Raw genomic sequence first — 26,387 nt, 5'->3', positions numbered from 1 at the left:
ATGTAGTTACAAGTCATGCCTGCTGACATAATTGGCCTCCTAGTTTTCCCCACTTAGATAATCAAGAACATTCTGCAATGCCCAATGCATGGATTCTTTTCAATTTTGTGACTTTATGGGGGTTAATGTACACCACCGCAGTAGAGTTACCCGACTGAACTTTCATTAGGTTTCCTAGCAATAGAAGCACTTATTTCTAGGATTGTGATCAGAAGCTTGGTTGAAGAATGACAACCCTTCCAACTCCGAAGGCTGGAATCCATCATAATTGTCCCAATTAATATGGTAAAAGTACGCCACTTATTGAGGACATTATTCATCACTCATCAGAAGAGCAACTAACAGACTTTTAGAGCACAGTGAGACTTGTATTCTTTTTATAGAAGTTCTAGAATAGCCTCTAATGGAACTGTGCAAACCGCATGGCTCCATCAAGATCATTCTTTTAAGACTTTCATACATTAGAGAACGATGATTTTTGCTCCGTATTTACTACAGAAGGAGAAGGGAAGGGGCCACAGTTAAGCTGCAAGGACATTCATAAAAATAAGGTAGATGAAACTACATTTACAGAACTTTCAAAACTAAAAGTGTAATAAACAATGGGGCCAGATAGGATACACCCAAGGATACTAAAAGAGCTAAAAGATGTGCTGGTGGCACCATTAACAGAATTATTTAACCAGTCACTAAATACAGCTGCCATTCCAGAGGACTGGAATAGAGCAAATGTAGTTCCACTGTACAAAAGTGGAAGCAAGGAAGAAGCAAGTAACTACAGACCAGTAAGCCTTACATCAGTAGTAGGGAAAGTAATGGAAAAACTATTAAAAGAAAGAGTTGTGGAATATCTTATATCAAACAACGTACAGGATCCAAGACAGCATGTATTTACTGGTGGGAGATCATGCCAAACAAATCTTATTGACTTTTTTGACTCTGATGAAAATAAAAGATCAAGGGGGAGCTGTAGATGTACCATATCTAGACTTTAGTAAGGCATTTGACACTGTCCCACATCGCAGACTGCTAAATAAACTTGAAAGCGTGGGGGTGGATTACAAAACAGTTAAATGGATAAGAACCTGGTTGCAGGATATGAAACAGCCAGTTGTAGTAAATGGAGTGCAATCTTTGGAAGGAAATGTTACCAGTGGAGTACCCCAGGGATCTGTACTCGGACCAGTTCTCTTTAATATCTTTGTTGGTGTCACTGCAAATGGTATTAAAGGGAAAGTATGCCTTTTTGCAGATGATACAAAGATTTGCAACAGGGTAGACACACCGGGAGGGGTAAAACAAATGATTGATGACCTAGCTAGGTTTGAGAAATGGTCAAGAACGTTCCAACTACAGTTTGATGCTAAAAAATGCAAAATCATGCACTTGGGTCTCAAAAACCCAAAGGCTAAATATAGTATCAAGGGTACTATAATGGAAACTACTGAGGAGGAAAGGGATTTAGGAGTCACTGTTTCAAGTGACTTAAAGGCAGGAATGCAATGCAAAAAAGCAATGAGAAAGGCAAGTCAGATGCTTGGTTGCATAGAGAGAGGAATCCGTAGCAGGAAAAAAGAAGTGATAATGCCACTGTATAGGTCATTGGTACGGCCGCATCTTGAATACTGTGTCCAGTTCTGGAGACCATATGTCCAGAAGGATATAAATACATTAGAGAGTGTACAAAGAAGGGCAACTAAAATGGTGCATGGCCTACATCACAAAACTTACCCGGAAAGGCTAAAAGATCTTAACATGTATAGTTTGGAGAGAAGGGAAAGGGGGGACATGATAGAAACTTTCAAATATACCAAGGGTTTTAACAAAGTTCAGGAGGGAAACATTCTTCAAAGGAAGAGGAGTATTAGAACTCGAGGACATACACAAACTGGAAGGATGCAGGTTCAGGGGAAATTTAAGGAAAACTTACTTCACAGAAAGGGTTGTGGACGGGTGGAACAGCCTCCCATCAGAGGTGGTAGAGGCTAAGACTGTAGAGCAATTTAAACATGCTTGGGATAGGCATATGAATATCCTTACAAAGAATTAAGGTTCAAAAAGGGTTGAAATTACCTAAAGGATAAAAAAGGGGCAGACTAGATGGGCCAAGTGGTTCTTATCTGCCGTCAAATTCTATGTTTCTATGATGTCAGACTGCAAGCAAATAGACAACTTCTTAAATCGTGTAAAAAAATTATTTTGAAATCACCCTCTGCTGTCATGCGAGGATTCCCCAGGCCTGGCAAAAGACCAGAGTTTGTTTCTGGCAGCCTTTAATAAAACCGTATGACTCCAGTATCCCCGACGTGTCTCACATCTGGAACAGGTCAGATAACACTGATCACAATTTTATTGACAATCAAATTAAAGCCATTTTGGGGTAATGTTGTGGTGAGGATTAGGAATAGGACATCGGTTTTGTTAGATCAACTGTAATTTTTAAGATACACGGACAAGAAACAAGAAAACTACAATAGAAAACGAGTACTGCTCAATTGCCAGTGGCAGACCACTTATTCTAGAATGACGGTTGAGTGTACAGCTAGAATATTCATGTGTCTCACCTTCTAGAATATTCTGGTATATTCCTATATGCAAGCGTTATGGATACGTTCCCTATTAAGTGAGGATATAACTTATCTCAAGAACGAACTTGAAAAAATTACTTTAATTTTTGAATTCTGCAACCTCAAAATACCCTAAATTCATTCAAAATATCCTAGGCAACAAAACAATTTTTTTGTTGGGCAGTGTAGCCGATTAAAAGATTGTCCAGATAAGGTAAAAACTATCACTCTAGTCCTCAGGGACCCAACAGTGTATACATTATAAATCTTAAAAAGTGCAAATGTGTATTTATTATCGGTTGAAACATTAAAAGTGGAGCCAATTATTTCAATTGTTATACGGAAGAGATCTGTAAAACATGGACTGGAGTTAGGAAACACTGCTCTAGAAGACGTTGCCAATCTGAAAGGCAGAGTCTGAAACAAAAAATGGTGCGACGCTGTGTGTGCAAAAATACGTTAGATCACAGGTTCTCAAACTCGGTCCCCACACGGTCCATGTTTTCCAGGTCACCTGTAGATTTTTTAAATGCGACAGTTGGTGATACACAGTGCAGCTGCCGGGTGACATGGAAAACGTAAACCGTGTGGGGTCCTGAGGACCGAGTTTGAGAACCACTGCGTTAGATAAAGGCAGAAAGAATTCTTACTACAGGTTAAGTATCCCTTATCCAAAATGCTTGGGAGCAGAAATATTCTGGATATCGTATTTTTCCGTATTTTGGAATAATTGCATACCATAATTAGATAGCATGGCGATGGGACCCAAGTTTAAGCACAGAATGTATTAATGTTTCATATACACACAGCCTGATGGTAACTTTAGCTAATATTTTTAATAACTGTGCATTAAACAAAGTTTGCGTACATTCAAACAATTCATTTATGTTTCATATACCCCTCATACACATAGCCTGAAGGACATTTAATACACAAAGTTAATAAAAATATTGTATTGAACAAAGTTTGTGTACATTGAGCCATCAAAAAACAAAGGTTTCACTATCTCCGTTTCACTCAAAAAAATTTGTATTTCGGAATATTTGGATATGGGATACTCAACCTGTATTGGCAAATCCCTGCTTTTAAAGGCATCGCAATTTACAGCCATAGAGACATCTTTACTCACGCTCAAACTGATTGCGGATGCATTAATGAATTGTGGCAATATATGTGGGTTTATCGATCTGGACTTAAGGTGCATACACACGGTAAGATTTTGACTAAGTGCCAATTTTGACTATGCGATTTCCCTTGAACTTGCGATTTTGACTATATACAATTTTGACTATACTAGAAACTAGATTGTATATAATATGCCTGCACAGTCTTTCTTTCGATACTGATGCCATGGGAGCATGCATCGGTATCACAAGCTGTATACACATGGTGCGATATGTGCTAACTTATTACGATTTTGACTATATAATCAAAATCGTAAGCAAACATCGCACCGTGTATGTGTTTCATGCTCGGCTTGAATTGGGGATCCGGCGACTGAGATTTGTTTGAGGGAGCGGTTGCCTGTGAATGAATGAGTCGAGGAGGCTGGATATAGTTCCTTCTCATGAGACAAGAGATCAATGGAGGATGTAGGTAGAGCTAGGAATTGACGTACTGTAAACTGCTAGCTATAAAACTTGAAAGACAAGATTGAAGAATACTGAAGACAATGAACTGTGGCTTGAAGGACGAGACTGAAGGACACTGAAGATAAAGATCTGCGGTCTGTGACCAGAGACCCCTGGAAGTCCAAGAACCCAGAGAGTGCCCCACAAGTGGCGGCAGGTTAACATCAGCGAAATTGCTGCAGCTATTTAGTGAAGGCAGAACTAAACCAGGGAGAAAAACCAAGGCACCTGAGTAACCTGGGAGCTCAGAGCTGAAGCACCTACACACTCTGTAGTAAACTGAAGCACTGGCACCCGTATCATGAACCAGCCCCCTTTTAACAGGATGAATCTCCCTGGATTGGTTGGACCTGAAATGGAGCCTTTGATATTGGCTCAGGATTTTTGGTCTCCAACATGGCGGCCCCCAGCACGGCAGACACACCTGCAGCATTGCTCAGCAGACCCAGACCTCTGCCTCCTTGCAGTCACGCCAGCAACAAGCGCTCCCACCGCCGCTGCCTTACCCACCACCAGATCGACAGACCCTGCAGCCCCGGACCCAAGGTAAGCCTCCGGACACTGACAGTATGCACCTTAACGGAGGTACCTAATATACCTACAGGTGCCTTTGTTGGGGAGTAACAAAGGTCTTTTAAGACTGTTTCAAATCGCTGTTTTCCTTTTTTCATGTAAGATTCCTTAAAGAATTTTACATATGTTGCCCCATCTGAGTTAGCCATTTCTTGAAGTACTTTTAGATAACCTTGCCACTCCTGTGTTGTAAGAGCAAGAGGAGGTGTTTGAAACAGCAATCCCTCTGGCCTCTCCAGTTCTTAGGCCACCTTTCGAAGCTGTCCAAGTGTCTTGTACAGTGGCAATAAATAAATATATAAAATATATAAGTCGCCCGAGGCACTGCCTAAAACAAGCATCCTGTCCTCTTAAAAGAAAAATACAAAGAGGGGGGGGGGGGGGGGGGACAAGAAAAAACAAAACAGGATGGTGATATAGAAGAGATAGGGGGCTTAAACAGTTTGAAGACCTTTCCAAATGAAGACCCTAGATCCCCATTAGTCTAGTCTCATATTTTAATGTTATTAAATTAAAGACTGTAAACTGGGATTTTAGGTAGAATAGAAGTCATAGGACTCAGTTTGTAGAGATCAGAAATACAAAACATCTTAGTTTCTAAGGAAATCAATACAAACCTTTTAAATATTCCCTTATCTTCACTTTCAATTCTGCAGACTTATTTTTGCTTCGTTCACATATCACCTGTAAATAAAATAAATAAAAAATATAGGAATTTAATGAAGTGTTAAATAAAAAATAAATAATAAAAAACAAACAAAGACACAACTTTCAGTCAACACAATACTTTGCGAATAACAGCACTGAACAGAGTTGAGATGCCAGAGGAACTATGATAGAATATTGTGAAAACAAATATGTATTCAACATGGAATAAATAATATTTTACTTACCGGTAAAGCTATTTCTCGTAGTCCGTAGTGGATGCTGGGGACTCCGTAAGGACCATGGGGAAAAGACGGGCTCCACAGGAGACAGGGCACTGTAAGAAAGAATTAGGAATACTGGTGTGCACTGGCTCCTCCCTCTATGTCCCTCCTCCAGACCTCAGTTAAGGAAACAGTGCCCGGAAGAGCTGACAGTACAAGGAAAGGATTTTGGAATCCAGGGTAAGACTCATACCAGCCACACCTATCACACTGTACAACTCGTGATAAACTTACCCAGTTAACAGTATGAATAACAACAGAGCATCAGATAACCCTGATGCAACCATAACATAACCCTTATTTAAGCAATAACTATGTACAAGTACTGCAGAAGAAGTCCGCACTTGGGACGGGCGCCCAGCATCCACTACGGACTACGAGAAATAGATTTACCGGTAAGTAAAATCTTATTTTCTCTAACGTCCTAGTGGATGCTGGGGACTCCGTAAGGACCATGGGGATTATACCAAAGCTCCCAAACGGGCGGGAGAGTGCGGATGACTCTGCAGCACCGAATGAGCAAACACAAGGTCCTCCTCAGCCAGGGTATCAAACTTGTAAAACTTTGCAAAAGTGTTTGAACCTGACCAAGTAGCCGCTTGGCAAAGCTGTAATGCCGAGACCCCTAGGGCAGCCGCCCAAGATGAGCCCACCTTCCTTGTGGAGTGGGCTTTTACTGATTTTGGAAGCGGCAATCCAGCCGCAGAATGAGCCTGCTGAATCGTGTTACAGATCCAGCGAGCAATAGTTTGCTTTGAAGCAGGAGCACCCAGCTTGTTGGATGCATACAGGATAAACAGCGACTCAAGTTTTCCTGACTCTAGCCGTTCTGGCTACATAAACCTTCAAAGCTCTGACTACATCCAGTAACTCGGAATCCTCCAAGTCACGAGTAGCCACAGGCACCACAATAGGTTCATATGAAAAGATGACACCACATTTGGCAGAAATTGCGGACGAGTCCGCAATTCTGCCCTGTCCATATGGAAAACCAAATAGGGGCTTTTATGTGACAAAGCCGCCAATTCTGACACACACCTAGCCGAAGCCAAGGCTAATAGCATGACCACCGTCCACGTGAGATATTTTAACTCCACGGTTTTAAGTGGCTCAAACCAGTGTGATTTCAGGAAACTCAAAACCACGTAAAGATCCCAAGGTGCCACTGGAGGCACAAACGGGGGCTGAATATGCAGCCCTCCCTTTACAGACGTCTGAACTTCAGGTAGAGAAGCTAGATCTTTTTGAAAGAAAATAGATAGGGCCGAAATCTGGACCTTAATGGACCTTAATTTTAGGCCCAAAGTCACTCCCGACTGTAGGAAGTGAAGGAAACGGCCCAGCTGGAATTCCTCTGTAGGGGCATTCCTGGCCTCACACCAAGCAACATATTTTCGCCGTATACGGTGATAATGTTTAGCCATCACGTCCTTCCTAGCCTTTATTAGCATAGGAATAACCTCATCCGGAATCCCTTTTTCTACTAGGATCCGGCGTTCAACCGCCATGCCGTCAAATGCAGCCGCGGTAAGTCTTGGAACAGACAAGGTCCCTGTTGCACAAGTCCTGTCTTAGAGGCAGAGGCCACGGGTCCTCTGTGAGCATTTCTTGCAGCTCTGGATACCAAGTCCTTCTTGTCCAATCCGGAACAATGAGTATTGTTCTCACTCCTCTTTGTCTTATGATTCTCCGCACCTTGGGTATGAGAGGAAGAGGAGGAAACACATAAACCGACTGGAACATCCACGGTGTCACCAGTGCGTCTACAGCTATCGCCTGAGGGTCTCTTGACCTGGCGCAATACCTCTGTAGCTTTTTGTTGAGTCGGGAAGCCATCATATCCACCTGTGGCAGTACCCACCGACCTACAATCTGCGCAAAGACTTCTTGATGAAGTCCCCACTCTCCCGGGTGGAGGTCGTGCCTGCTGAGGAAGTCTGCTTCCCAGTTGTCCACTCCCGGAATAAACACTGTTGACAGTGCTCGTACGTGATTCTCCGCCCATCGAAGAATTCTGGTGGTTTCCGCCATCGCCACCCTGCTCCTTGTGCCGCCTTGGCGGTTTACATGAGCCACTGCGGTGATGTTGTCTGATTGAATCAGCACCGATTGGATGCGAAGCAGGGTCTCCGCTTGACTTAGGGCGTTGTATATGGCCCTTAGTTCCAGGATATTGATGTGAAGGCAAGTCTCCTGACTTGACCACAGCCCTTGGAAACTTCTTCCCTGAGTGACTGCCCCCCCACCCTCGGAGGCTTGCATCCGTGGTCACCAGGACCCAGTCCTGAATGCCGAACCTGCGGCCCTCGAGAAGGTGAGTACTCTGCAGCCACCACAGAAGAGACACCCTGGCCCTGGGGGATAGGGTGATCAGCCGATGCATCTGTAGATGCGATCCGGACCACTTGTCCAACAGATCCCATTGAAAAGGTCCTCGCATGGAACCTGCCGAAGGGAATGGCCTCGTATGACGCCACCATCTTCCCAGGACTCTCGTGCAGTGATGCACCGACACCTGTTTTGGTTTTAAGAGCTCACTGACCAGTGTCATGAGTTCCTGAGCCTTCTCCGTCGGGAGAAAAACCTTCTTCTGGTCTGCGTCCAGAATCATGCCCAGGAAGGGCAGACGCGTCGTAGGAATCAGCCGTGCTGTTGTAACACTTACCGAGAGCGTGCTACACTAATCAGCACCTGCTCTCTGGACCTCGCCTTTATGAGGAGATCGTCCAGGTATGGGATAATTGTGACTCCTTGCTTTCTCAGGAGCACCATCATTACTGCCATTACCTTGGTAAATACTCTCGGTGCCGTGGAGAGACCAAACGGCAACGTCTGGAATTGGTAATGACAATCCTGTACCACAAATCTGAGGTACTCCTGATGAGGTGGATAAACGGGTACATGAAGGTAAGCATCCTTTATGTCCAGAGACACCATAAAATCCCCCTCCCTTGCGATGACCGCTCTGAGCGATTTCATCTTGAACTTGAACTTTTCAAGTATATGTTCAGGGATTTTAAATTCAATATGGGTCTGACCGAACCATCTGGTTTCGGGACTACAACATGGTCGAATAATAACCCCCTCCTTGTTGACGGAGGGGAACCTTGACCACCACCTGTTGAAGATACAATTTGTGAATTGCAGTTAACCCTGTTTCCCTCTCGGGGGGGAAGCCGGCAGGGCAGTCAGTGAGGAGGCATCTTCTCAAAGTCCAGCTTGTATCCCTGAGACACAATATCTATTGCCCAGGGATCTAACAGGGAGTGAACCCACTTGTGGCTGAACTTACGAAAGCATGCCCCCACCGGGCCTAGCTCCGCCTGTGGAGCCCAAGCGACATGCGGTGGATTTTCGTAGAGGCCGGGGAGGACTTTTGTTCCTGGGAACTAGCTGTGTTATGCAGCTGGTTTCCTCTGCCCCCGCCTCTGGCAAGAAAGGACGCACCTCGGACTTTCTTGTTTCTTTGTTCGAAAGGCTGCATTTGATAATGACGTGCTTTCCTAGGCTGTGCAGGAATACAAGGCAAAATATCAGAATTACCAGCTATAGCTGTGGAGACCAGGTCCGAGAACCTTTCTCCACACAATCCTCAACCTTCCATATGCCACTTAAGTTGGCATCATCTGTCCATTGCATATTCTACAGGATACGTCAAGCAGAAATCGACATAGCTTTGCCTCTGGGACCCAGTATACTCATGTCTCTTTGGGCATGTTTTATGATATAATAGGATTTTGGTACCTACCAGGTAAATCCTTTTCTTTGAATCCATAGGGGGCACTGGAGTACTCTTGGGATATGGACGGCTTCCACCGGAAGAAGGCACTGAATAAATTAATTTTTGAGACTACTCCTCCCCTCCATATCCTGCAGCACTTCAGTGTTTTTTACTGAGCCGAACAGGATCGATAGAGAGATTGACAAAAGGAGAATTACATATAGTCTCACAGACAACAATAAAGTTGACACAACGTAACAGACAACTAAACAGTTGACACCATAACTGATTAACCCTTGTTAAATTTAAACCAGTCGTGAAAGTGTGTTACCATAAGAACCACTGGACTCCTAAAACAGGTAAACTGCTCTGGGTGGGCGTCCAGTGCCCCCTATGGATTCAAAGAAAAGGATTTACCTGGTAGGTACCAAAATCCTATTTTCTTTTTCATCCACTAGGGGTCACTGGAGTACTCTTGGGATGTACCAAAGTCTCCTCCGTGGCGGGAGAGCTGTTTGGCACCTGTAACACTAAACGGCCAAAGCTAGATGCTGCTGCCGCGAACGTATCAAACTTGTAAAAGCGCACAAACGTGTGCACTGACGACCAAGTAGCCGCACGGCAAAGCTGTGTCGTAGAAGCCCCACGACTCGCTGCCCATGACGTCCCCACAGAACGTGTGGAATGAGCTGTTACTGAAGTAGGTGGCTGTAACTTAGCATAAAGGTAAGCCTGACGTATAGTCAGTTTGATCCATCTGGATAAGGTCTGCTTAGAGGCTGGCCAACCCCTCTTAGCTGCGTCATAGAGAACAAACAACGTATCTGTCTTACGCACAGTAGACGTTCGGGAAACATAGATACGCAATGCGCGAACCACATCCAACGTTCCAGAGTCTCCTGTTAACACAGGAACTACTATTGGTTGATTGATGTGAAAAGACGACACTACCTTTGGTAGAAAAGCGGGATTCGTCCGAAGTTCCGCTCTGTCATCATGAAAAATTAAATACGGTGACTTGCATGACAAGGCACCCAAATCTGAAACACGCTTAGCCGAAGCTAAGGCTAAAAGAAAAATCGTTTTCCAAGTGAGAAATTTAATATCCACTTGTTGTAAGGGTTCAAAGTAATCGGACTGTAAGAAATCTAAAACCAGATTCAAGTCCCATGGTGCTGTAGGTGGAATGAAAGGAGGCTGTATCCTCTTTACACCCTGTAGAAACGTATGTATTGACTGCAACGAGGCCAATTTCCTTTGAAAATAAATTGACAACGCAGATACCTGCACCTTTAATGTGGAAAGACGTAGTCCTCCATCTAACCCCATTTGTAAAAATAACAAAAGACGGGATAATTTAAAAGACGATGTCGGAAATTTCCGAGCTTCACACCAACCTATATAAGTACGCCAAATTCTATAATAATGAGCTGCCGTAACCGGCTTCCTAGCTCGTACCATGGTTGGTATAACAGACTCAGGAATGCCCTCTTTCCTTAAGATGGCCTTTTCAACAGCCACCCCGTCAAACGCAGCCGCGCTAAATCGGGGTAAAGGAACGGACCCTGTTGTAACAGGTCCGGACGTAGTGGGAGTGGCCACGGATCGTCTGCGAGTAACCCGAGGAGATCCGAGAACCAAGCCCTCCGAGGCCAATGAGGCGCTATTAGAATGACTGTGACGAACCCTCTCTTGATCCGTTTTAGCACCAACGGGAGCAGCGGAAACGGTGGAAACAGATACACAAGGCTGTATGGCCACGTGGCTGTGAGAGCATCCACCGCCACTGCCCCTGGATCTCTTGTTCTGGACACATATCTTGACACCTGATGATTGTGGCGGGATGCCATTAGATCCACCTGAGGGTAACCCCACTTCTGGATCAACATCTGAAATACTTCTGGATTCAATGCCCACTCTCCTGGATGAAAATCCCGACGACTGAGAAAATCTGCCTCCCAGTTGTCCACTCCAGGAATGAACACTGCCGATAATATCACCTGGTGATATTCGGCCCATCTGAGGATCCGAGCTACTTCCCGCATAGCCATGCGGCTTCTCGTTCCTCCTTGTTTGTTTATATATGCGACTGCCGTCGCGTTGTCTGACTGCACCTGAACAGTCTGAAAACGAAACATGTACACCGCTTGTCTTAGAGCATTGTAAATCGCCCTGAGTTCCAGAACATTTATGGATAGCGATCTTTCGTGATCCGCCCAGAGGCCCTGGAGCCGATAACTCTGAACTACAGCTCCCCAACCTCTGAGACTTGCGTCTGTTGTCAGAATTATCCAATTCGCGACGCCGAATCGTCTCCCTGCAGATAGATTGTGTATTTTTAACCACCAGAGAAGAGACACCCTGACTTGTGGTGACAACCTCACCCTGTGGTGCAGCTGCAGATGTGATCCCGACCACTGTGCTAACACCTCCAGTTGAAACGGACGTGAGTGAAATCTTCCGAACTGAAGTGCTTCGAAAGCCGCCACCATTGTGCCTAGAAGGCGAATGCACAAATGTACTGAGACTGTGCGTGGCTTGAGCACTAATTGCACCAGATGACGAATGCCCTGTACTTTCTGTTGTGGCAGGTAAACCCTTTGTTTTACTGTATCGAGAATCATCCCTAGGAATTGAAGTCGTTGACACGGAATTAGATGTGATTTCTTTAAACTGACTATCCAACCGTGCTGAACTAGTACATTGTACGTTAGTAAGGCATGTTGGAGAAGCAATTGTTGAGACGGAGCCTTTATGAGTAGATCGTCTAAATACGGAACAATTATTACCCCTAGGGACCTGAGATGAGCTGTCATCACGGACATTACCTTGGTGAATACCCGAGGCGCTGATGAGAGGCCAAACGGTAGAGCCTGAAATTGGTAATGGTCTCGTCTTATCGCAAACCTTAAGAAACTCTGGTGAGGTGGCCAAATCGGAATGTGCAAATACGCATCCTTGAGATCTAGTGCAATCATGAATTCCTGTGGCTCTAACCCTGCAATTACTGACCTGAGAGATTCCATCTTGAATCTGTGGTAAGTGACGTAATGATTGAGACCTTTTAGGTTCAATATTGGCCTGACTGAGCCATCTGGTTTTGGTACCAGAAACAGACTGGAATAATAACCCTGCCCCTGTTCCTGCACAGGGACCGGAATTATCACTGCAGCATTCAGCAGAGACTGAATGGCAACCTGCAGAACTGCTTTCTTGTCGTCCGACACAGGCAGTCCTGTCGTGAAAAATCTTCCTGTCGGAAGATAATCGAACTCTATTTTGTAACCCTCTAATACTAAATTGCGGATCCACCCATCTGTGGACGTCTGCAGCCACGCCCCCTGAAAGCTCTGAAGGCGTGCTCCCACAATTGGAGATCCGAGATGGGCTGGGAGCCCGTCATGCCACTGGTTTGTTAGTGGTCTTGGTGTCTTGACGACGTGCATTGGATTGTCGGGCACTACGTCCCCGACCTCTTCTGCCCGGCGTGACTGCTCCTCCCTGCCCACGAAAGGGCTGAGTTCTAAAGGATTTGAACGCCGGACCAGAATATTTCCGTTTAGGTATAGTTGTAGGCGATGGAAGAAAAACAGACTTCCCTCCAGTAGCCTCAGAAATCCATTTGTCCAATTCAGGACCAAAAAGTTTCTCGCCATCATAAGGCAATGCCTCTATACCTTTTTTAACCTCCGTCTCCGCCTGCCACGAACGCAGCCAAAGTGCTCGTCGTACTGTGACTAGCGATGAGGACAGGCGAGAAGTAAGCTGACAGACGTCAGTAGAAGCTGTACATAGATATTCAGCAGCTTCCCAGATTTGATCCGCGAGAAGTATAAGATGATCATCTTGCAGAGCCGACTTGAGCTCTTTTATCCATACCATTAAAGCTTTAGTAACCCAAATGCCAACCAACCCAGGTCTTAACAGCACTCCAGTTGCTGTGTACATGGACCTTAGCATAGCCTCTATTTTACGATCTGCAGGGTCTTTAAGCGTAGTAGCAGTTGGGACTGGTATGGTTAACTTCCTCGTAAGTTTAGATACGGATGAATCCACCAAAGGTGGGTTCTCCCATGTAGCTGTCATGGCCTCTGGAAACGGGTAACTCGATTTAAATCTACGAGGAATAGAAAACCGTTTGTCCGGATTTTTCCGTGACTCCAGTAACATTTTATTAAGAGATTCCGAAATAGGGAAACACATCGGAGATCTCTGTCGTTTAGTAAAGACTACCTCATCATTCGTCAGTGGCTCCTCAGTTTCCGTAAACTCCAGCGACTGACGAACTGCTCTGATGAGATTGTCAATACCTGGGCTGTCAAAGTCGTCACCTTCTGACTGTTGTTCTATTTCGCCCTCCTCGTACTCCTGTTCAGTGAGGTCTAGTATCCCAGAGACAGGAAAATTAGTAGGAAAAGGAAACTTATCTTTTCCACTCAAGGTGGACTTATGACCAGTTTGAGACTCCCCAGGTAACTCAAATGGTCTCATCTTAAACTCAGATCTTGCCGCCTCTCTTTCTTCACGAGAGGCGGCCAGTTCTGATTGTAAACCAACTAATACATCTGCAAGTAAAGCCCATGGCGGGTCCTGAGATGCCTTTACTTCTGGAATGGAAATCGTATTTATGGCTGTATTAACAACACATGCTGTACATGTGGTGGATCCATCAGGCAACACACTCTTACAGACATGACATGACAAATGTTTCTTAGATTTTGCTGGTGTCTTACTCATTATGAAGACAGACAATACAAACTCCACACAGACAGACTGCACGACTCAGTAATAACACCAAAGTTCCTGGTATATATCTAGGCAAGTGCAGTGCCTGCCAGAAATACGAAAACTGACCCCAAAATTCCTCTAGTACCACTCTTAGCCGAGATGTAAAAATAGGAAACCTGGAACAGACAGGAGAACATTTAAACATATTAAGCATTTCTTGCACTGCCAAATACTGTTAAAGTCTCCCCCCCCCCCACTCCCACGACCTCCGTGTACAGCACCGGGTCTGGGCCTGTGGAAGTTTTGCAAAGGGCCGTGTGAGCGGCCTGACTGTAGACCCCGGACCACGGAACTCCTCGGCTGCTGCGGGCGGATGGCGGAAGCAGAGAGCGTGCTGCATGGAGCCGTGGAGCGGCCCATGCACACGTGCTCCCGCCCGCCACACACAGCATAACGGCGTGTCTGTGTAGCCAAGCAGCGCTGCTGCTGCGCAGGGAGCAACGGTCTTTTAGGATGCTGGGAGCCGGAGAGTGAGAGCGCGCCGCATGGACCGTGAAGCGGCCCATGTACACGCGCTCCGGGCAGCGGTGAGTACCCAACAATCCCCAACAGTGGAGCGGCAGCAAGCGCTGACCGCCCCAACCCAACATACCTGGACCGTGACAAAAGTCTATGACGGGGCCTTCATCCAAGCTCCGTCCAGCTTTCCTGCAGGCAGCCTGCAAGTGGAGTGAGGGAGCTCTTTACAGAGAGGTCCGACACTCACGGCTACTCAGCCGCTTCCACTGTCCCTGACCCACGCCTGTTAGAAGGGGGGAAAGGACGTGGAAATTGAAGAAAAAAAAAAACTTAGACAAAAAATTCCAATACTTTGTGGATGAGCTCCACTATGCCTTCTAACTGTGTCGAGCACAGAAAAAACACTGAAGTGCTGCAGGATATGGAGGGGAGGAGTAGTCTCAAAAATTAATTTATTCAGTGCCTTCTTCCGGTGGAAGCCGTCCATATCCCAAGAGTACTCCAGTGACCCCTAGTGGATGAAAAAGAAATATCTCTTAAGACAGCATCTTTAATATATATATATATATTATATCTCTATATATACATATATATATATATATACACATATACATATATATATACACATACATACACATATACATAAATACATACTAGGGTCTCTATTTCTGCTGATAAAGGTACCTGTCCACGCCGCCACAGCGCTATAAACCCATGCTGACACAATCGCCGGTCTGAGTACTGTACCAAAATGTGCACGCTATCTGCAGGATCCCTGAGAATAGCTAGGGCTACCTTTTGGGCAAACGTGACACCCTAGGGGAAGATTCCCATCACATCCTGGCCCTAGTGGGGAAAGGATACTGCCGGAGAATTCTTTGTGGGAAGCTGCAGTCTCTTGTCTGGAGATTCCCGCTCTTTTTCCTCATGAGAGGAGGGAAATTTACCTCAGCTTTCTTCCCCTTAAAATGTGTACCCTTGTGTCAGGGACAGATGAGTCATCAGTGATATGCAAATCATCTTTATTACAATAATCGTATATTGAATACTTTTCTGCCATTTTGGCTGTAACTTTGCATTATCGTAGTCGACACTGGAGTCAAACTCCGTGTCGATATCAGTGTCCATTATTCTGGATAGTGAGCATTGTGAGACTCTGAAGGTCTCTGCGCCATAGGGACAGACATGGGTAGATTTCCTGTCTGTTCTCTAATCTTTTGTGCAATAAATTCACCTTAGCACTTACACATATCCAAACAGGTGTCGGCGTTGTCGATGGAGACACCCTCTCACACACATATTAGCTCCATCTCATCCTTAGGGGAGCCTTTTACCTCAGACATGTCGACACACACGTACCGACACACCACACACACAGGGGATGCTCTATTTGAAGACAGTTCCCCCACAAGGCCCTTTGGAGAGACAGAGAGAGAGTATGCCAACACACCCCAGCGCTATATGACCCAGGAATCACACAGTAACGTAGTGTTAACCCAGTAGCTGCTGTGTATATTGTTTTTACGCCAAATTTATGTGCCCCCCCCCCCCTCTCTTTTCACCCTCTTCTATCGTGCTTCTGCAGGGGAGAGCCTGGGGAGCTTCCTCTCAGCGGAGCTGTGGAGAAAAAATGGCGCTGGTGAGTGCTGAGGAAGAAGCCCCGCCCCCTCAGCGGCCGGCTTCTGTCCCGCGATTTTGTGTAAAATAATGGCGGGGGCTCATGCATATATACAGTGCCCAACTGTATATATACCCACTTTGCCAAGAGGTCTCTAATTGCTGCCCAGGGCGCCCCCCCCCCCTGCGCCCTACAGTGACCGGAGTGTGTGGGTGTAATGTGGGAGCAATGGCGCACAGCTGCAGTGCTGTGCGCTACCTCATATGAAGACTGGAGTCTTCTGCCGCCGCTTTTGAAATCTTCTTGCTTCTCACGCCGGCTTCTGGCTCTACGAGGGGGACGGCGGCGCGGCTCTGGGATCGGACGACCAAGGGTGCGTTCCTGTGTTCGATCCCTCTGGAGCTTATGGTGTCCAGTAGCCTAAGAAGCACGACCTATCCGCAGTTAGTAGGGCTGCTTCTCTCCCCTCAGTCCCACGTAGCAGAGAGTCTGTTGCCAGCAGATCTCTTTGAAAATAAAAAATCCTAACAAAATACTTTCTATCTAGCAAGCTCAGGAGAGCTCACTAAAGTGCACCCAGCTCGTCCGGGCACAGATTCTAACTGAGGTCTGGAGGAGGGACATAGAGGGAGGAGCCAGTGCACACCAGTATTCCTAATTCTTTCTTAAAGTGCCCTGTCTCCTGCGGAGCCCGTCTATTCCCCATGGTCCTTACGGAGTCCCCAGCATCCACTAGGACGTTAGAGAAATAACGGTTAACACACTTTATTAGCACATACAGGTAGAACTGAAACAATATACTTTAAACATTGGGGTATGACATCTATGTGTAGTGATACTAAGTCTACCAATGTCTTGAATTGTGCAATGGTGATGCGCCACCATTCTTTCAAAAGCAGATCAGTAAACAGATGTCTGTGTGATTAAGGTGGAAAATGCCGGTTTTCCAAAAAGTAGGATTTTGGTACTTACCAGGTAAATCCTTTTCTTTGAATCCATAGGGGGCACTGGAGTACTCTTGGGATATGGACGGGGCGTAGCCGGAAATGGCACATTTAAATATTTAAATTAGTAACTGGTCACCCCCTCCATACTCCCATAGAGACTTCAGTATTTTTACTGAGCCGAACAGGAGCGATAGAGAGGATGAACCTATAACGGTCAACACTAAAGTTGACACATAAAGTAACTGACAACCAAACAGTTGACACCACAATAGATATCACCGTAACATCGTATCCATTGGTGATAATGTGTTTTCATAAGATCCACTGAGCTTACCACAAGCCAGGTAAAAAAACTGCTCTGGGTGGGCGTCCAGTGCCCCCTATGGATTCAAAGAAAAGGATTTACCTGGTAAGTACCAAAATTCTACTTTCTTTTTCATCCACTAGGGGTCACTGGAGTACTCTTGGGACGTACCAAAGTTTCCCCCTTGGGCGGGAGAGCTGTTTGGCACCTGTAACACTAGACGGCCAAAGCTATATGCTGATGCCGTAAACGTAGCAAACTTGTAAAAGCGCAGAAACGTGTGCACTGATGCTCATGCACCGATGACCGTGTAGCAGCTCGTCTATGTTGTTTTTTTTAGAAAGTTAACGACCTGCTGCCTATGACGTTCACAAGGAACGTGTGGAATGGTCTGACACTGATGCAGGCGGTTGTAGCCTGCCTATGACGTTCGTAAGAACGTGTGGAATGGTCTGACACTGATGGAGGCGGTTGTAGCCTATGAGCCTGACGTATGGTATAAGGTCTGCTTGGAATCTGGCAAATCCAAGTTAACTACATTAGAGAGAACAAACTGTGTGTCTGTTTTACGTACAGTTAATGTTTGGACTACATAAACGCGTAATGCGCGTATCACATCTTAAGTAACCGAAGTTCCTGAACCTACTGATAACACAGGAACTATGACTGATTAAGTGATGTGTAACATTTTTGGTAATAAAACGGAATTTGTGCGAAGTTCCGCTCTATGATCATAAAACACCAGATACGGTGGCTTGCATGACAATGCACCCAATGTTAAAACACGCCTTGCTGAGGCGAAGGCTAAGAGAAACTCTTTTCCAAGTGAAAAACCACCACTTGTTTTAAGGGTTCAAAACATGAAGATTGTAAGAAAAAAATTAAATCTAAACCCAGATTCAAGTCCCATGGCGTAGTAGGTGGTATAAATGGAGATCGTACTCTGAGGACACCTTGAAGGAAGGTGTGTACAGTCGGCAAAGGAGCCAAACACCTTTGAAAATAAAATTGACAAGGGAAAGACCTGCACCTTGAGTGTAGAAATGTAGTCCTCCACCTAATATAGTCTGTAAAAAAAATTAAAAGATGTCGGAAACGTCCGAGCTTGCCACCAACCGATACAGGCACGCTATCCTGTGATAACGAGCTGCTGTAACTGGCTTCCTTGCACGTAACCTGGTTGGTAGAACAGATTCTGGAACGCCCTTCCTTCGTAAGAGGGCGGTTTCAACAGCCACCCCGTCAAACGCAGGCGCTCTAAATCGGGGTAAAGGAACGGACCCTGTTGTAACAGGTCCGGACGTGGCAGAAGCGGGCAAGGATCGGCTGCGAGTAGTTTGCGGAAATCCGAGAACCATGCTTTCCGAGGCCAATAAGGCACCACTAGTATGACCGTCGTGGACTCTCGTTTGGTCCGCTTTAGCAACCAAGGAAGCAGCGGAAACGGTGGACACAGATACAAAACTGTATGGCCACGTGATTGTGAGAGCATCCACTGCCTTTGGAGTGCTTGCTCTGGACACATACTGGAATGGTTTTTTTTTTTGTTTTTTTTTATTCTTTGCTAGATGCCATTAGATCCCCCTGAATTTTCATCCAGTTTCCTGGATGAAAATTCTGACAGCTGGGATAATCTGCCTCCCAGTTGTCCACTCCAAAACAAAACACTTCCGATAATATCACCTGGTGACGCTCGGCACAATTGAGGATTCGAGCAACTTCCCGCATGCCATGCAACCTCGAATTCCTCCTTGTTCTGTATGCGACCGCTGTCGCGTTGTGTGGCGGCATCTGGACAGTCTGATACCGGAGCATGTGCACTGCTTGTTGCAGCGCGTTGGAAATTGCCCTGAATTCCAGGTCATTTAATTGACAGCAATCTTCCGTGATCTGACTAGAGACTCTGAAGTTGACAATTTTGGACCACAGCTCCCCAACCTCTGAGACTCGCGTCCGTCGTAAGAATTATCTAATTCCAGACGCCGAACATTCTTCCTGCGGTGAGATTGTGTACTTGGAGCCACCAGAGTAGTGATACTCTGGACCGTGGAGCCAACCGCACTATCTGATGAATTTGTAGATGCGTGCAATAACATTCAGGTGAAAATGACCTGAGTGAACTCCTGCGAACTGGAGTGCGTCGAAAGACGCCACCCTCCTTCCTAGTAGTCGAATGCCCCAAATGCACCAAGATAGTCCGTGGATTGCGTACTAACTGTACGCGATGACGAACACTTTGTGTTGTATTCAGGCAGGGAAATCCGTTTATCCACGGAATCAGTGTTATACATGAATCATTTGTAACGCAATGAGGGTTGATTTCTTGAGGTTGACAATCTAACCGCGCTGAACGACGCCAGTGTACGTTAGTAATGCACGTTGTAGGAATAAGTGTTGAGACGGAGCGTTGATGAGCAGATCTCCAAAGTACGGAACTGTTATCCTTCTTAGGGATTTGAGATGAGCTATCATGCCAGCTTTTACTTGTGACTACCCGAGGCGCCGATAAGTAGCCAAACGGTAGCATTTGAAAGTAAGAATGGATTTTTACAGCAAACCATAAGTAGGCGTGATTCGTGTAAATACGAGATCCACTGTAATCCAGTATTACTGCGGATCCCAAGCTGCCGTCACCGACTGTAAGTATTCCATGATGAATCTGTAGCAAGCGACCTACTGTCTGCATGGTCAGTATCTGACTGACAGAGTCATTCAGTTTTGGAACTATCCCAAACCGAAATATAACCGCGACTCGGGTGTTGACTGCGGTATCAAACTACTGAGCCTACTATAGCCTGTGTCTCTGTAGCACCGCCGTCTTGTCCTGTGATCTAGGCAGACCTGTCTTGCCAATGACAATGACGGGAAACCGTCGACTGTATTTTCATAATCTGTGAATCCAACTCTGCGGATCCACCTAACTGTGGATGTCCACAACGGATGATCGGAGATGCTGGAACGCCATTATGGCATTGGCTTGTTAGTGGCTTAGATGTAAAGGCCATTGAAACTTGGATAGAGACCTCTCGAAGTAGGTGGCAGTACCATAACCGCAATCCACCACATGTCCTGTAGCACAGCGCCGAATGGACCGAGGTGTAAAGACAATATCCCGAGTAGTTCTATTCAGGAATTTGCGTAGACAATGGTAAGAAATCAGATATTCCCCCTAGTGGTCTGCGAAAGGCAGGAGTCCAAGACAGGACCAAACCTCTAACCAGCGCGAGGTAATGTCTCTATTCTCGTTCGAAATCCGTCCTCGCCTGGTAAGAACGTAGCCAAAGTGGACGTTGTGCCGCCACTATTGAAGCTGAAAAGCGAGAACAAACTGTCCGACGTCCGCAGAAGCGGTAATCAGCAGGAAGTGTAAAGCGTTCTTCTTGTAGGGCAAACGTGACTTGAGTGCCATGCCCCTACAGCCTTGTTAACCGAAACTCCCACCAAAGCAGGGGAAAACAACACCCCTACTGCTATATACTGTAGGATCCGGTCCGACGGGTAAATAAACGTCGTATGCTGAAACGGACAAAGGATAACAGTTGAGAACCGGACATACTGTACTGTTCATATGAAGGCTGGCGGTGAATCGACCGCAAACAATCCCTGAAACAGTCAATTTATAAGACAAATAATCACAATTTGTCCCCCCAGGCAGTACATGCGCCCGCATTCCTCCAAAGAGGATCGGCAAGGGTCCGTTTGTGCAGTCGTATTTGTCCGACACACTGTCTAACCGACTTTGCAGCGAAGCTGCTAGTTTGACTTTGCATTAAACTTATTGATTATGTACACCGACCTGCAACAATGGAAGGACAGACCCGTACAGTGACGTAGGACCACATTAGTAAAATGTGTATAAATCAGTATTACAGTGCACGTGAAAACTGCTGCTGTACAAAACAACTAAACATTCCTAACAACACCCCGGCTCCTCCAGAGGCTGAGTGCTGTAGGGCAGCAACTTCCGGGGAAGAACCAGGAAGTAATGTCAAAATGGTGTCCGCCATGTGCTTGCTATGACCAGAATAGATTTCAATGTTAGCCGATACACCAATCTCTATATATATTATACTCCATATACACACACATATATATGTACCCATATACACACACATATATATATGTACTCATATACACACACAGCAAGATACATGTATATTTCTATAATCATATATATATATATCTATATACACATTGTACACTGTACAGGAAACAGAGGCTGTTATAGTGCCCTACTTTAACCCCCTCATAGGCTTAAAAGCCTGAGCTGTCCGCTGCATAAAACGCAGCTTAGTTATTGGGGCCTCCCTGCGGGCATTCCTCCCCCCCCTCTCTCTCTCTGATCTCCTCTGTAGCTTCGGACCGCGGCAGCAAGAAGAGCTGTCCGCGGTCATCTGTGTAAGCGGCAGACTTCCCTCCACTGCCTCCCCCCCTCGAGCTCCGTCCATTTCAGCGGACGGGAGCCAGAGAGCGGCGGGAGCAGGGAGCAGAGAAGTCACGGTGCAGGAAGCGGCTTGAGCGCTGAGACTGGGGAGCGGATCAAAGAGCGTGCCGCGGCAGCAGAACTGTCCGCGGCCGCTCGCCCTCCCCTCCAGAGGCGCTGGTAACGGCGGGAGGGAGGAGGGATGTCTGGCACCTAGTCCGGCATCTGAGAGCCGTGGAGCGGCGAGCGGCCCTACGGCAGTGCCGGGGACTGCTCGCTGGCTCCCTCTGCAAGCGCCCAGCCCACCGGATCCTCACACTGGGCGGTGGGTAGGGAGCGCGGCTAGAGCGAGCGGCGAGGGAGCACTGGGGAGCGACGAGTGGCAGGCAGCAGGGGTTGTATAAACACATAATACATTGTATAAATAAAATACAGTCCCGACATAGAGGGCGGCAGCATGAGCTGACCGCCCACAATAAACAGTAATAGAAAGTAAGTGAGCGGCGGCAGTGAGAGCTGCCTAACCGCTCAGTACCTGCACCACCTGTGGAGGCCATGACGGGGCTTCTCTGCTAAGCTCCGTCCTGCTTCCATGTGCAGCCTGAGGCTGCCATCAGCTCTGCTGATGTTTGTCAATGGCGGGGCTCCTTTTATGAGCACCGGCAGACCATCTGCTGCCTTCTGCAGCACCAACGATCCCGGACCCACGCTTTTTGATAAGCTGGGAAGGGATCGGGTAGAAAAAATTAAAAATAATCTTGTTTGAAGAGTCTAAGGACATTCTGTCCACTTGTACCTTCCGACTAGAGGCACAGAAAAAATAAGATTTTACTTACCGGTAAATCTATTTCTCGTAGTCCGTAGTGGATGCTGGGGACTCCGTAAGGACCATGGGAATAGACGGGCTCCGCAGGAGACAGGGCACTTTAAGAAAGAATTTGGATACTGGTGTGCTCTGGCTCCTCCCTCTATGTCCCTCCTCCAGACCTCAGTTAGAGAAACTGTGCCCGGAAGAGCTGACCGTACAAGGAAAGGATTTTGGAATCCAGGGCAAGACTCATACCAGTCACACCGTATAACTTGTGATAAACTTACCCAGTTAACAGTATGAACAACAACGGAGCATCAGAACAACCCTGATGCAACCACAACATAACCCTTATTTAAGCAATAACTATATACAAGTATTGTAGAAGAAGTCCGCACTTGGGACGGGCGCCCAGCATCCACTACGGACTACGAGAAATAGATTTACCGGTATGTAAAATCTTATTTTCTCTAACGTCCTAGTGGATGCTGGGGACTCAGTGAGGACCATGGGGATTATACCAAAGCTCCCAAACGGGCGGGAGAGTGCGGATGACTCTGCAGCACCGAATGAGCAAACACAAGGTCCTCCTCAGCCAGGGTATCAAACTTGTAAAACTTTGCAAAAGTGTTTGAACCTGACCAAGTAGCTGCTCGGCAGAGCTGTAATGCCGAGACCCCTCGGGCAGCCGCCCAAGAAGAGCCCACCTTCCTTGTGGAGTGGGCTTTTACTGATTTTGGAAGCGGCAATCCAGCCGCAGAATGAGCCTGCTGAATCGTGTTACAGATCCAGCGAGCAATAGTTTGCTTTGAAGCAGGAGCACCCAGCTTGTTGGATGCATACAGGATAAACAGCGACTCAGTTTTCCTGACTCTAGCCGTTCTGGCTACATAAACCTTCAAAGCCCTGACCAGATCCAGCAACTCGGAATCCTCCAAGTCACGAGTAGCCACAGGCACCACAATAGGTTGGTTCATATGAAAAGATGACACCACTTTTGGTAGAAATTGTGGACGGGTCCACAATTCTGCCCTGTCCATATGGAAAACCAGATAGGGGCTTTTATGTGACAAAGCCGCTAATTCTGACACACGCCTAGCTGAAGCCAAGGCTAATAGCATGACCACCTTCCACGTGAGAAATTTTAACTCCACGGTTTTGAGTGGCTTAAACCAGTGTGACTTCAGGAAACTCAACACCACGTTAAGATCCCAAGGTGCCACTGGAGGCACAAAAGGGGGCTGAATATGCAGCACTCCCTTTACAACGTCTGAACTTCAGGAAGAGAAGCCAGTACTTTTTGAAAGAAAATGGATAGGACCGAAATCTGGACCTTAATGGAACCCAATTTCAAGCCCAAAGTCACTCCCGACTGTAGGAAGTGAAGGAAACGGCCCAGCTGGAATTCCTCCGTAGGGGCATTCCTGGCCTCACACCAAGCAACATATTTTCGCCATATACGGTGATAATGTTGAGCCGTCACATCCTTCCTAGCCTCTATCAGCGTAGGAATGACCTCATCCGGAATGCCTTTTTCTGCTAGGTTTCCGGCGTTCAACCGCCATGCCGTCAAACGCAGCCGCGGTAAGTCTTGGAACAGACAGGGCCCCTGTTGCACAAGTCCTGTCTTAGAGGCAGAGGCCACGGGTCCTCTGTGAGCATTTCTTGCAGATCTGGATACCAAGTCATTCTTGGCCAATCCGGAACAAAGAGAATTGTTCTCACTCCTCTTCTCCTTATGATTCTCAGCACCTTGGGTATGAGAGGAAGAGGAGGAAATACATAGACCGACGGGAACATCCACGGTGTCACCAGTGCGTCCACAGCTATCGCCTGAGGGTCTCTTGACCTGGCGCAATATCTCTGCAGCTTTTTGTTGAGGCAGGATGCCATCATGTCCACCTGTGGCAGTTCCCACCGACTTGCAATCTGCATGAAGACTTCTTAATGAAGTCCCCAATCTCCCGGGTGGAGGTCGTGCTTGCTGAGGAGTCTGCTTCCCAGTTGTCCACTCCCGGAATGAACACTGCTGACAGTGCGCTTACGTGATTCTCCACCCAGCGAAGAATTCTGGTGACTTCTACCATCGCCACCCTGCTCCTTGTGCCGCCTTGGCGGTTTACATGAGCCACTGCGGTGATATTGTCTGACTGAATCAGAACCGGTTGGTCGCGAAGCAGGGTCTCCGCTTGACTTAGGGCGTTGTATATTGCTCTTAGTTCCAGGATATTGATATGAAGGCAAGTCTGCTGTCTTGACCACAGCCCTTGGAAATTTCTTCCCTGTGTGACTGCCTTCCACCCTCGGAGGCTTGCATCCGTGGTCACCAGGACCCAGTCCTGAATGCCGAATCTGCGACCTTCGAGAAGGTGAGCACTCTGCAGCCACCACAGGAGAGACACCCTGGCCCTGGGGGATGGGGTGATTAACCGATGCATCTGAAGATGTGATCCGGACCACTTGTCCAGTAAGTCCCATTGGAAGTTCCTTGCATGGAACCTGCCGAAGGGAATGGCCTCGTATGATGCCACCATCCTTCCCAGGACTCGAGTGCAGTGATGCACTGACACCTGTTGTGGTTTTAATAGATTCCTGACCAGTGTCATGAGCTCCTGAGCTCTCTCTATCGGGAGATAAACCCTTTTCTGGTCTGTGTCTAGGATCATGCCTAGGAGAGGCAGATGAGCTGTAGGAACCAACTGCGACTTTGGAATATATAGAATCCAGCCGTGTTGCCGTTACACTTCCAGAGAAAGTGATACGCTGTTCAGCAATTGCTCTCTTGATCTCGCTTTTATGAGGAGATCGTCCAAGTACGTGATAATAGTGACACTTTGCTTCCGCAGGTGCACCATCATTTCTGCCATTACCTTGGTGAATATTCTCAAGGCCGTGGAGACACCAAACGGCAACGTCTGAAATTGGTAATGACAATCCCGTACCGCAATTCTGAGGTACGCCTGATGAGGTGGATAAATGGGGACATGAAGGTATGCATCCCTTATGTCCCGAGTCACCATAAAATCTCCCCCTTTCAGGCTTGCAATGACCGCTCTTAGAGATTCCATCTTGAACTTGAACCTTTTCAGGTATATGTTCAGGGATTTTAAATTCAATATGGGTCTGACCGAACCGTCTGGTTTCGGGACTACAACATGGTCGAATAATAACCCCCTCCTTGTTGAAGGAGGGGAACCTTGACCACCACCTGTTGAAGATACAATTTGTGAATTGCAGTTAACAATGTTTCCCTCTCGTGGACACGTCAAGCAGAAATCGACATGGCTTTGACTCTAGGACCCAGTATACTCATGTCTCTTTGGGCATGTTTTATATATACATATCTCTTAAGACAGCATCTTTAATATATATATATATATATATATATATATATATATATATATCCCTATATATATCTATATACATACTAGGGTCTCAATCTCTGCTGATAAGGTACATGTCCACGCTGCCACAGCGCTATAAACCCATGCCGACACAATCGCCGGTCTGAGAAGTGTACCAGAATGTGCACGCTATCTGCAGGATCCCTGAGAATAGCTGTTACGTCAGGGCTACCTTTTGGGCAAACGTGACACCCTAGGGGAAGATTTCCATTATA

At 46.6% G+C, this 26,387-nt stretch overlaps 1 protein-coding gene across 2 annotated transcripts in view; it reads right to left on the bottom strand.

The window, feature by feature from the left end:
• The window catches only part of ANKLE2 (ankyrin repeat and LEM domain containing 2), a 258,310-nt gene that overhangs the window by 93,889 nt on the left and 138,034 nt on the right, over window positions 1-26,387 (bottom strand). For both annotated transcript variants that reach the window (XM_063964705.1, XM_063964704.1), the window contains exon 7: window positions 5,389-5,455. In XM_063964705.1, coding sequence (XP_063820775.1) covers window positions 5,389-5,455 — 67 coding nt within the window. The remainder of the gene's footprint in view (window positions 1-5,388; window positions 5,456-26,387) is intronic.

Source organism: Pseudophryne corroboree, chromosome 1 (genome assembly GCF_028390025.1).
Source record: "Pseudophryne corroboree isolate aPseCor3 chromosome 1, aPseCor3.hap2, whole genome shotgun sequence".
In the NCBI taxonomy this organism is placed as follows: Eukaryota; Metazoa; Chordata; class Amphibia; order Anura; family Myobatrachidae; genus Pseudophryne; species Pseudophryne corroboree.
This window is presented reverse-complemented; position numbering and strand designations above follow the sequence as displayed.